Genomic DNA, 12,533 nt, shown 5'->3' with positions numbered 1-12,533 from the left:
TTCCAATTAAATCTTTAGTGATTTAAAATGTCAGTGTAAAACCACTGAGGCATGATTGAATACGCACAGTGGTCAGTTGGGGGTACAGCTTCCTTTTGAAATACCTCTTCGAGTTAGGCTTATTACTGTGGGGTTTGGGAAGAAGTAGATTAACTATGGGTTTTTAAATGTTACCAACTGACCCATTTTCAACATTAAACAGATAAAGTACGGCTTTCCAAAATGTCTGTTTCAAATGTTGTTTGAGCTGTTTTAAAAAGAATTCTAGGGAGTACCAATGCAAGAAAATATGTTTTTAATCCAATTAATTGTTATATATTTAATTATGCATGTGTGTTGTATGTACGTGTGTGTGTGTATGTATGTATGTATAAATAAATATAACTAAATATATATTAGTATGGTTAATTTTTTCCACTCCGAGAAAGTTTTGGGTTCCATTATTTTTTTATTCTTCATCACATCTATATGGGTTAACCGTTTTCACAGAGTTGAATTTCTTAAAGCATATTGTATTGTTAATAAAAGTTCTGCTCCTGGAAGGTCCATCAAATTCCTACTCTTTATTTATTTTTTATAGTATTAGCACATTCAATCCTGAGGTTTTGCTTAATAGAAATGATTTTTTCCCTTCCTAATTCATTTTATTTTATTTATTCTTCTGTTGGTTCTTCTTCAAGATTCCCAACAGTTGTCAGGCCATCATTGTCCTCTTGTTGTAGGCATCTATCTGACTGTCCATCAGAAGGACTTCATTTTGCCAGATTCCCCCTGGATGGGTATAAATTATGGCTTATTTGCCTTGGTGAAGGTAGACATTTGTAAATATTACATTTATTAAATGCACACATCTTAGTACTTTAAGTGTGCAGTTCTCTGTCTGGAAGCATGATTGTTTCTCCAAAGCTTCTACTATATCCCAAATCCCAAATATCCCAAATCCCAAACTTTTCATCTCTACCCCAAACCACCCAAACGATGCCCTCGACGTGATGTCCCGATGCCTGGAGGCTGTGCTGATCTGGATGGGGAGGAACAGGCTCAAGCTCAATCCCTCCAAGACGGAGTGGCTGTGGTTTCTGTCATCCCAATTTGTGCATCTTGTTCCATCTTTGATGATAGGGGGAGAAATTTTAGCCCCCTCAGAGAGGGCCCGCAATCTGGGTGTCCTCCTGGATACGCGGCTTAGTTTAGAAGAACACCTGACGGCCATGACCAGGGGGGGCTTTTACCAGGTTCGCCTGGTACGTCAGTTGCGCCCCTTCCTGGATCGGGATGCTTTGTGCACAGTCACTCATGCCCTCGTCCTTTCTCGCCTGGACTACTGTAATGCTCTCTACATGGGGCTGCCCTTGAAGAGCACCCGGAAGCTTCAACTGGTCCAGAATGCGGCTGCGCGGGTTATCATGGGGGCACCCAGGTGCTCCCATGTTACACTCCTTTTAGGAGGCCTGCACTGGTTGCTGGTTGTCTTTCGGGTGCAATTCAATGTACTAATTATGACCTTTAAAGCACTGCATGGCTTAGGCCCAGGGTACCTGTGAGACCACCTACTGCCACCGGTAGCTTCCCATCGTCCAGTGCGATCCCACAGAGTTGGCCTCCTCAGGGTGCCATCGGCCAGACAGTGTTGGCTAGTGACCCCCAGGGGGAGAGCCTTCTCTGTGGGAGCGCCTTCCCTCTGGAATGAGCTGCCCCCGGAACTTCATATAATCCCCGACCTCCGGTCCTCCCGATGCGCCCTAAAAAGTTGGCTTTTCCAGCAAGCCAGCCTGGCCTGAACAAAACAAAATAAATTATTGATCACTGTTAATTTTAATTCGATTTTTTTTTAAAAAAAATGTCATTGTCAATTTTAATTGGGTTTGGGATATTCTATTTAATTTTTTTTTAACTTTTGTATTATGTGTTTATTTTAATGTTGTATGCCGCCCTGAGTCCTTGGGAGAAGGGCGGCATATAAATCTAATAAACCTAAACCTAAACCTAGTGTCTGGGAACAAAAGTATCACTTTGGGAGACTGATTGAATTTTCTGTTGCCTGTGAGGGAACCCTATGATTTTTACCTTTATCAAGGGTACCACTTCATCTTGCCAATGACTAAGTATCTATGGTGGCATTCCATCATTTTTTGTGAAAGGAGATTTCTGATTCACTTGCCAGAGAATGTCGGGACTTTCCTAGACTAGTACAGACTAACTTGATATACTCTTGTCAACGCATGAGCAAGAATGCAGGTGGTGATGGCGATTTTAAACTTCCACACTGCTTGCTCTCAACAATTCTGTAAATCTATATAGCATCCGTTATCAGTGAAAGATCTGAAGGTAAGGGGAAATTCAGGTTTCCTTTTCTTAGGATGTGTTGCTTCAAGAGAGCACACATAGTTTGAAAGTTGTCTGGGTATAACTTTTGAATTATAATGTCCACTAACAGTTCTCTTTGTATTACTGTCAAAATCTTTTGAGCCTAAAGATACCATTTTAAATACATCTTCTCCCATTGAAAGTAACTTTTCTAACAGCTGTCTTATTGGCTCCTTACAATGAGATGCTGCTTTTCTTATTTTTCATAGGGACAAAATCATTTCCCCAGGTTATTTCCTTCCTTCTGAAGTTAGTTTTAAACCTTTTCTTCAATCAAGACATTGTTTTGCCTTTTTTCATAATCTCTAAACACCATCACTTCATTCTTTGGAAACCAGTTGTGTTTTCTCTCTTTATTTGTACTGTTTAACATCATTTCTCGAGGATCAATGTTATTCCTAGACTTCCAAGGTCCATTTAAATGATGTGGTTTTACTTGTAATGGTAGTTTACGTTGAATGGTCACCTGTGAATCCACACTGTCCACTGTCCCATTGTGCTTGGTCTCAAGTAACTCACTGTTCCTTCAGAATCTCCATGTTGCTCTTTGGAATTAAAGCAATATGGTGGCATCTGAGCCTATTGTCACTATACATGGAGTAGGATATTGGTTGCTGTACTTTAAACAATTCTGTAAAGTTAGAATTGTTTGTATAGCACTTTCCACAGGTTTACAGTTTTATGTGTCTAAATTCTCAGATTCTTGAATTCTGGAGAATACAATTACAAATAGGTAACAGTAGCTAATCAAAAGACGTAACCAAAATCATAAGACCATTCCTGATCTCAGCAGGAGCACTTATCATACAATAGCAGAGTTGGAAGGACCTTGGAGGTCTTCTAGTCCAACCTCCTGCCTAGGCAGGAAACCCTATACCGTTTCAGACAAATGGCTATCCAACATCTTTTTAAAGACTTCCAGTGTTGGGGCATTCACAACTTCTGGAGGCAAGCTGTTCCACTGATTAATTGTTCTAACTGTTAGGAAATTTCTCCTCAGTTCTAAGTTGCTTCTCTTTGATTAGTTTCCATCCATTGCTTCATGTTCTATCCTCAGGCGCCTTGGAAAATAGTTTGACTCCCTCTTCTTTGTGGCAACCCCTGAGATATCAGTATTTAAGTATTTAAGTTAAATTAAATCAGTATTTAAGTTCTGAATAATTTAGTTTGCTGATGAACCGTTACATTGTACCTGTAGGTATATAGCAGCATGGAACGTCTTTCCATCCACGAAGAGAGAAAAACGCCACCACCCACCAAACGGAGTTTCAGTGAAGAAAAGGATGACAGACATGATAGCCTTGTGAGCTTGAAGAGTCAAGACCGCAGCTGGGTGATTGGATCCCCTGAAATGTGAGTTTGTGGGAATATATATTTTAACTGTTCTACTTATTTTGGGGGGAAAGGGATGCTTTTTGGAGGGAGAAAAAAAAACATGTATGAAATCAGAAATCAATACGCAATTTTAGTCCAATGTTTAATTTAGCTTTATGAAAAAAGGGAGATTGGGATGAAATTAATTCATAGAATTAGAATTTCTAATTTCTAAGTTACGGACTTATAGATAACATCTTGTTCAATATCCTGCTCAAGCAAGATTCACTAGACCATCTGTAAAAGCCTCTGTCTTAAAAACCAGGAGGACCTAAATTCTAAATCCTTTGAGGCATAGAGTTCACAGGGCGACTTTGGACATACAACTTTCTCTCAATACAGACTACTTTATAGCTGTTAATAAAACTGGAAACTCCCCCCATAAGCTGCTTTCCTGTAAAACAGGGCTCCCCAGCTGCTGGGCCATGTCCCACTATCAGGCCGTGACCTATTCAGAATGGGGCCAAGTGAGTGGCTGGCCAGAGCATGCATGTGCAGCTCAACTTGCACAAGAGGCGGCCAGTGGTCACTCAAGTGCATGAGTGGTGGACCAGCAGGCCGGTGGATTGGCAGGCCAGTGAACACTAGCATGCATACATGCCAGCCCGCCACTCGCGCAAGTTGAGCTGTATGTATGCATGCTGGCTCACCACTCACACGAGGGCTGGGTCTTTATGCCCCGGCTCTCCACTCATGCTGCCCAGTTTCCTTCTCCCCTCTCCCCAGCCCAACCGCCAACCCGCAAATGTTGGGCACCACGGCTGTAAAAAATAGTCAAGATATAAATGTAATAAACAGCTAAATAAAAATAAAGTTTAGTCTGGTTTTTTCCTTGTCCTTCCTTTCTTTCTTCATTTATTAGTTCAAATTAATTATCTTTGCTTGATTTTAGTATTACTATGTTTGTTTACCACCATTAATGGATTTATGTTAAAACCCTGTTGTGTGCAAACTGCGTGATGGCAATGTGTTTTGTTGTTTTCTTTCAGACTGCGTAAACATATCTCAGTGTCTGAATCCTCTCATACAGAGAGTGACTCCAGCCCACCTCTAACTGTCCGTCGGCATTGTTCTGGGCTTCTCGAAATGCCTCGTTTTGCTGTTTCATCTGAGGAAGAAGGAAAAAAGAAACAGTTGGACGAGACATCTTTGCCTTTGACACAACCTCGGGAATGTCTTCCTTATCTAATTTCAGAACAGTCTGTAAAAAGAGAACTCCAACTGGGTGATAACGATGAACTAAAAACTCCTTCTTCAACTGTTAGTAGTATGAGCAGCTCAACGTTTACAGGTATATGGGATTGGCAGCAGTGTCTCTAGTTCTTGGCCTGTGATTGTAATTTAGCCTGTCAGGTTAGACCAGGCCTGCACAACCTGTTGAGGGGAAAGGATCACATTGATAAATTAGAAATCCTGGTGAGCTGCGAATACCAGAAGTGCTGTTCAGCTGTTCTACAGCTAGTGGAATGGCAGAAATGCTAAAGTGGCTCTAAATATATAGCTTTTTAAAGGAGACTGGTGGGCCATACAACGCACATACCTTTGGAGGAATAGCAAATAGAAATTCCATATGGTTCTGACCTTTTTTTTAAAAAAAAACTGTAGGTGGGAACACTACAGATGTCTCCAATCATTATATGCGCAACAATAGCAGTGAAAGTCCAGACTTTATGACTCCCAAGGCTACCAGTGATCTAGCTGTGCGGCGAGCTCGACACCGGCTACTTTCAGGTGATTCCGGGGAAAAGCGGACCTCCCCACGGCCTGTCAATAAAGTGATCAAGTCAGCATCAGCTACTGCCCTCTCCCTCTTGATCCCCTCAGGTAACCTACCTATTTCATTTTTAAAAAATCAAAACAAAATCGACTACAACTAAGTGTGACAATAACCACTATCTTACATCTTTTTCTGGGTTTGCTAAGAACCACACTATTCTACCTTTAATATAATAGTTTTGCCATGGATAAGCTTGTGCTGTAATAAGAAGTGGAATATCACGGTGGTCGTTTTATTATAGCTATGATTAGTACATTATTACTTTTAAATCTTAACTTGTTTTGATAAATCATTTCATAAATGATTTATCAAATAATTTGTGAAATCATAAATCAGTTCAAACGTATTTGATAAATCATTTCCAAGGATCGTGAAGTTCATGTTAGCCACTTAGGTAGTACTGTGTTGACATTGCCAACAGGAGAAACATGGATGTATCTTCTTGCTGAGTGCCAGTAAAATTGCCAGTATCAGCTCTGCTCTAACCCCTAAGGCAGTGGTTCTCAACCTGTGGGTCAGGATCCCTTTGGGGGTCGAACGACCCTTTCACAGGGGTGGCTTAAGACCATCAGAAAATATATTTTTTTGAAAAAATGTGGAAAACATAAAATAATTTTATGGTTCAGGGTCACCACAACAGGAGGAACTGCATGAAAGCATTTAATTAGGAAGGTTGAGACCCACTGCCCTAAGGAAAGATGATACCATCTAAGAAAGCTTATTTTGAACTCCAAAAACCTGAATTTTTTAAAATAATAATAATAATGAAAATCCAGAATTACCTTCCCAAAAGAAGAACCTTAATATATGCCATAGTACTTAATTCTTTGCTTTTAAGAGTTAGGAAAATGTGTTTTCAATCTGTAATTACTGTAGGTTTAATTTTGTTTCCTATAGTTTCTTTTGAATACATGTTTGTGGTTCATGGCAGTCTAAACCTGGTGCATTTTAATGTATAGTTTCTTTAAAAAATGAATAAAAAATCATAGTTTAAAATATTTCATTTTGAGCACATATTTACAAGTGAATTGCACCAGGTATAACTAAATACCAAGTTGCCATTTTCCTGATAGTAATCTTATAGCATCTTTTTCCACAATGGGGAAGAAAAATAAAATGTAGCTTTCAGGGTTCTGCTATCAGAAAGCTTATTTCCCCCTTAATTCATTATTCAAGTTTTATTTTCTTTTGAAAACTGTTTTCTAATTTGGAAGCATTTTCTTTGTTCATGTAGAACACCATACTTGTTCGCCATTGGCTAGTCCAATGTCACCTCATTCTCTGTCCTCCAACCCATCTTCAAGAGACTCATCTCCAAGCCGAGACTATTCTCCTGCTGTTACGAATCCCAAACCACCAATCATCATCCATCGAGCTGGGAAGAATTATGGTTTTTCACTTCGTGCAATTAGAGTCTACATGGGGAACAGTAATATCTATTCAGTGCATCACATAGTCTGGGTATGCTTGGACTTATTGGATTTTTATATCATGATAATTTTTATATCATGATAATTTTTATGTCATGATAATAAATAATTAGCCTGCTTTGAAAATTGTGCGGTACCTTTAGCAATTAAAAAAACTTGCTTATACCTAAACAATCTTTCCCAGAATTACCTCTGGAATGATGACTTCCTTTGTAAAAGAAAATATAAATATTTAGTTGATGTATGTGCATGGAGATATCAAAATTGAAACATATAGGTTAATTACATTTAATTCCTTTTGAGTTGTCTTGTCAGTGATTGCCTATTTCAGATCTCTCTAGCTTTGGTTTTTTTTACACATCTGTCTTAGTTAATTCATCAGAATTTTAAGTTTAGTTCAGCTGTGTTATAATTTATCTTACTTTGATTATTTTCTTTGTAATTATATTGTTATTTGCCTGGATTATTTTTCACAATGAATATTGTCTGTTATGGCATGTTCACAATTGAAGGGAAGCAAAATTATGTTCCAAGTTCCTTTACTCTGTGTTTATTTAAGTAGAAATTGATCTTTGAAGCTAATTAGCAGCAACATAATCATAATACAAAATAGAATAGTTCAGTAAATTGATTTCTGATCCTTATTTGTTATGACTTTACAAAAATTGCATTATGCGCACAGCTGCTAATAAACATAAGCCCCATTTAACAAATAGAACTGTATCTTTTTTGTCATTTTATATATAATTTTCTTAAGAATTTTAATTATAATAGTAAAATTAAATTTAAATTAAACAAAAGAAAATGAAAATAGGAATAGAAGAGAGAGAGAAAAAAGAATGTAATATAGAAAAAGTAATATATAAAGAAGTGACTTTCAATCTTTATCACAAGCATAAGCAAATTTAGAGATTCTTTACATGCTCTAAGATTACAGATATTTACTGTTTATCCCATATTCCATCTGTAAATAAATCCATAAACACCATCTTCTCAGTCCTGGTGTCAGCAGAAAGTTCATAAAGGGTTGCCAGATGTAATAACATATCTTGATCAAATAAACCAACTTTATATTCCTTCCTTTTACTTCTAATAGTCGTAATCTTCAGTACATTCAAATATTCCCACAGAATTTTATTTCTATTTGTCAATATCTTCGTTTGTCATTTGTATTTCCCTTTTAAATTTTAAAACTTCAGTCAGTTCATAATTCACTTTCAATACTATCCCTATCTTGCTAGATAAAAATGTACTACATCTGTCATTTCTTTAATAACTTTTTTTGGGCAAAATCTTTACATAGAAGCAGACATCATTACCAACATTGCTGATATTGTGGCTACTAACTCCATTCTTCAAAAGTCACCTTCAGTATTTTCAATGTTATAATGTTTTGCAACATTTTATTAGCTTGTAAATCTTTCCCCCACCAAAAATTTTAGCCCCCTCTAATGTCCTATGTTTGAAATCATGAAATTGCTTCTTTTTCATATGTCTTGTAAAAACTCAAACAGAATCTATTTCCCATGGGAAAATATATCAATATTCCAACTTTATCTGGCTCCTTAGTACATTTATCATTTCTGAGATCAAAATATTTAGATTTTTGCTACTTATTTCATATTCTTCAAATTCTGAAGCTTATGATTTAAATTTTCTTTCATTCAGGATTAAAGATAGACTCACATGGCATTTTCAAAGTAGCTTAGAGAAAGTTTCCAAAAGTTTAGAAATAATTAATGAGCAATTTCTGAAAAAATTTAGAAAGTGAGGTTTGCAAATTTAGTGTCCTTTAAAAGCCTGTACTCTGCTTGCAAACAACATGGATAATTCCATTGTCTCTTGATGTTCATACCTTCAAAAAAATGCTGTCCTCCTGTCTCCTTACAAGGAGTAGCTATCTAGAGCATATGTGGGTGATCTCCTACCTTCTCCTTATGCAGAAAGGTTTCAAAGAATCAATTCAGTCGCTGGTTCCTTTTATTTTTGCCATAGTTGTCAGCTTCACATTTGCAGAGCTGTTTTCAGGTCATCATATTATACCTGGAAGTCAAATCTACCGTATATACTCGAGTATAAGCCGAGTTTTTCAGCCCACTTTTTGGGCTGAAAAAAGCCGGCTCGGCTTATACTCGAGTCTACAACTGGATCCGGCAGTGCTGTTGCCTGTTGGAGGAGGAGGGGATTCCTTCCTGCGAGACCCCGTCCAGAAAAATGCGGGGAGCGGCATTTGTGGGAACTCCGGCCGCTGCCCACCCGTGGGGAGAGAGGGAAGAGCCCCGAGCGAGCCGCCTCGGTTTGGCAACCAAACCCATCCAGCCTTTTACCTCCCGTCCCCCCGCCCGCCCGCTCGCAGCCCCCTCCACGGGCTGGCGCCAACTCCTCCCCGTGCCCGGCCTCCAGCCGAGGCAAGTCGGTGTCTCTTTAAGCTAGAGAGAGGAGGGGAGGGAAGGCAGGGACCAGCCGGCTGACAATGGGCCGGAGCGGCTGAGTTGGAGCAAATTCCGCGGCGGAGGCGGCGTCCCAGCTCCAGCGGCTCCGAGTCGAGCGGCTTGGCCCTTCCGCTGGGCGCTCGGAGATGAAGGCGCGCTGGCGCTGAGTTGAGCGGCGAGCTTGCTGAGCGCGCGGCTCCGGGAAGCCCCCCTTCTCCTCCCTGCTGGAAGCCGAGCGAGCCCCGCCGCCCATGGACTCCCGCGGCCGCCCCAGGGCTCCGGGAGGCAGGACCCGGAGGCAGCCCAGCCCTGCCGCCGCCCCGCGCCCTCCACCCGCTGCGCGAGAGGGGACCCCACTTTCCCCTTGCCGGATGCGTCCCTGGCGGAGCTGAGCCATGCGGCGGAGGCTCCCGCTCTGGTTCCGGAGCTTGCTGTGCCTCTGGCCGGTCCTGGTGGGACCCGCGGCAGGTAAGAGGCGCCGTCGAGCGCCTCGTACAATGATTTATGTATGAGGTTTAAGTGACTGAGACACACTCCTGGCTACGCAGCAATGTTATTTCTGACTTAGTATACTATGAAATCCCCCAAATCCTCCCCACTCCAGGGGAAGGATACTATGAAATCCCCCAAATCCTCCCCACTCCAGGGGTAGGATACTATGAAATCCCCCAAATCCTCCCCACTCCAGGGGTAGGATACTATGAAATCCACATTCCCTCCCCACTCCAGGGGAAGGATACTATGAAATCCCCCAAATCCTCCCCACTCCAGGGGAAGGATACTATGAAATCCCCCAAATCCTCCCCACTCCAGGGGTAGGATACTATGAAATCCACATTCCCTCCCCACTCCAGGGGAAGGATACTATGAAATCCCCCAAATCCTCCCCACTCCAGGGGTAGGATACTATGAAATCCACATTCCCTCCCCACTCCAGGGGAAGGATACTATGAAATCCCCCAAATCCTCCCCACTCCAGGGGAAGGATACTATGAAATCTACATTCCCTCCCCACTCCAGGGGAAGGATACTATGAAATCCCCCAAATCCTCCCCACTCCAGGGGTAGGATACTATGAAATCCCCCAAATCCTCCCCACTCCAGGGGTAGGATACTATGAAATCCACATTCCCTCCCCACTCCAGGGGAAGGATACTATGAAATCCCCCAAATCCTCCCCACTCCAGGGGTAGGATACTATGAAATCCCCCAAATCCTCCCCACTCCAGGGGAAGGATACTATGAAATCCCCCAAATCCTCCCCACTCCAGGGGTAGGATACTATGAAATCCACATTCCCTCCCCACTCCAGGGGAAGGATACTATGAAATCCCCCAAATCCTCCCCACTCCAGGGGTAGGATACTATGAAATCCACATTCCCTCCCCACTCCAGGGGAAGGATACTATGAAATCCCCCAAATCCTCCCCACTCCAGGGGAGGAAATAAATATTCAAAAACATTATTGGTATCTATTTTTATTTTTGAAATTTACCAGTAGCTGCTGCATTTCCCATCCTAGGCTTATACTCGAGTCAATAACTTTTCCAGGTTTTTGTGGTAAAATTAGGTGCCTCGGCTTATATTCGGGTCGGCCTATACTCGAGTATATACGGTATGTTATTTGTCAATCCATTTTGATTCTGAAATTTCAGTACTATTAACATTTGAGAATACTTGAACACTGGTAGGACAGACTTCACTAAGAGCAGTATATGATTTGCAAGCGAAATGCTCTAAGTACAGTCAGAAGCATAGCTGTTTATGCATGGGATTGGAATGTGCTTTAATATGAACAGATTATTAATGTATTGCTATTGTTATTTAACTTTGTTCTCTATCATTACAGCATGTAGAAGAAGGTGGCCCAGCAAGTGAGGCTGGTCTAAGAGAAGGAGACTTGATAACTCATGTGAATGGAGAGCCTGTACATGGATTGGTTCATACAGAAGTGGTAGAGTTGGTTCTGAAGGTAAAGATTGAAAATTGATGCTGCTGTACAATAGGAGTGATGTCCGTCAGCTCAAATATTTAGTTAAAAAAATGTTTCCAGTAACTTCAAACTATTTAAAATGATTTTTTCCATAGGAGGATCAGGTTGCACATAATACTTTTTAAAAATCTGATGTTGCAGTTGCAGACTACTGATGTTTTCATGACTTCCAGATAGATTCGTGCAGTGGTGTCAAACTCGATTTCACTGAGGGAGACATCAGGGTTGTGTTTGACCTGGGAGGGACATGGCCAAGGTGGGTGTGGCCAGCTCGACATGACTTTGGCGGCGGTGCCTGTGGCGGCCTGAGCACTCTGCCAGAGAAAACAGGCTCCCGAGCTCCAATTTAGGCTGTGTCGGCCTCCTGCAACTCTCTGCCATTGAAAACAGAGCTCAGGTGGGCTCTGTTTTCGCTGGCAGAGGGACTGTGGGCTGGTCTTTGTTGTTTCCAGGGCGGCCCTGTGGGCCAGTTTTAAGCACCCAGTGGGCCGGATGCGGCCCACAGGGCTTGAGTTTGACACCCCTGGATTAGTATAATGCATTGTATATATTTGCCCTTTGAAGAAGATTTAGAAATTGCAATAAAAAACCAGCTGCTAGATTGCTAACCAAAATTTGATCCAAGGCTTGATGAGGAGACCACCTCTTAGCATTTCTACATATTTAATGATCCAAAGCCACGAAAAGTTTTTTCTTCCTAAAAAGTGCTGAGAACTAGTACAGCTCATCATACCTCATCATAATATAATTGTATATATGGCTGTATATACAGTGAGTTTTTAAAATGGATCTCTGAGCACCTCCACTTTCTTCTTCATAAGGATATTCTGCTTATGAAATGCTGCCACTCATCCTTGGATCTATCAAGGAAGTGTTTTCAGTGGCAGGCAACAACTTAATTTTCCAAGACGTTTTAAATCTGGGTTTTTAGGTGGCAGCCCTAAACCAATTTTGTCTGTACCCTGCAGCTAATCAGGATCGGTGCTGATTGTTACTTTCATAGAAGACCAAACCACCAAGAAATGCCAGGCTTGGCTTCAGATTACTCTGAAAAATTGGAAACAAAGAGTTCTGAGAAAATGGCAATGGCTGGTTAATTTGTATCAAGAAAACTTAGAAATATGGAGTTACTAGGAGACAAGCGTCACTTGAGGGCATTT

The 12,533-nt window shown here is 41.1% G+C and overlaps 1 protein-coding gene across 5 annotated transcripts in view; it reads left to right on the top strand.

Annotated features, from left to right (window-relative positions):
• MAST2 (microtubule associated serine/threonine kinase 2) overlaps positions 1-12,533 on the top strand; it is a 272,437-nt gene that overhangs the window by 238,502 nt on the left and 21,402 nt on the right. For all 5 annotated transcript variants that reach the window (XM_032217719.1, XM_032217718.1, XM_032217716.1 and 2 more), the window contains 5 exons: positions 3,566-3,720; positions 4,731-5,032; positions 5,347-5,565; positions 6,753-6,979; positions 11,230-11,352. In XM_032217719.1, coding sequence (XP_032073610.1) covers positions 3,566-3,720; positions 4,731-5,032; positions 5,347-5,565; positions 6,753-6,979; positions 11,230-11,352 — 1,026 coding nt within the window. The remainder of the gene's footprint in view (positions 1-3,565; positions 3,721-4,730; positions 5,033-5,346; positions 5,566-6,752; positions 6,980-11,229; positions 11,353-12,533) is intronic.

This window comes from Thamnophis elegans, chromosome 5, assembly GCF_009769535.1.
Source record: "Thamnophis elegans isolate rThaEle1 chromosome 5, rThaEle1.pri, whole genome shotgun sequence".
Classification (NCBI taxonomy): Eukaryota; Metazoa; Chordata; class Lepidosauria; order Squamata; family Colubridae; genus Thamnophis; species Thamnophis elegans.
Note: the sequence above shows the minus strand (reverse complement) of the source record. Positions and strands in the feature narration are given on the sequence as shown.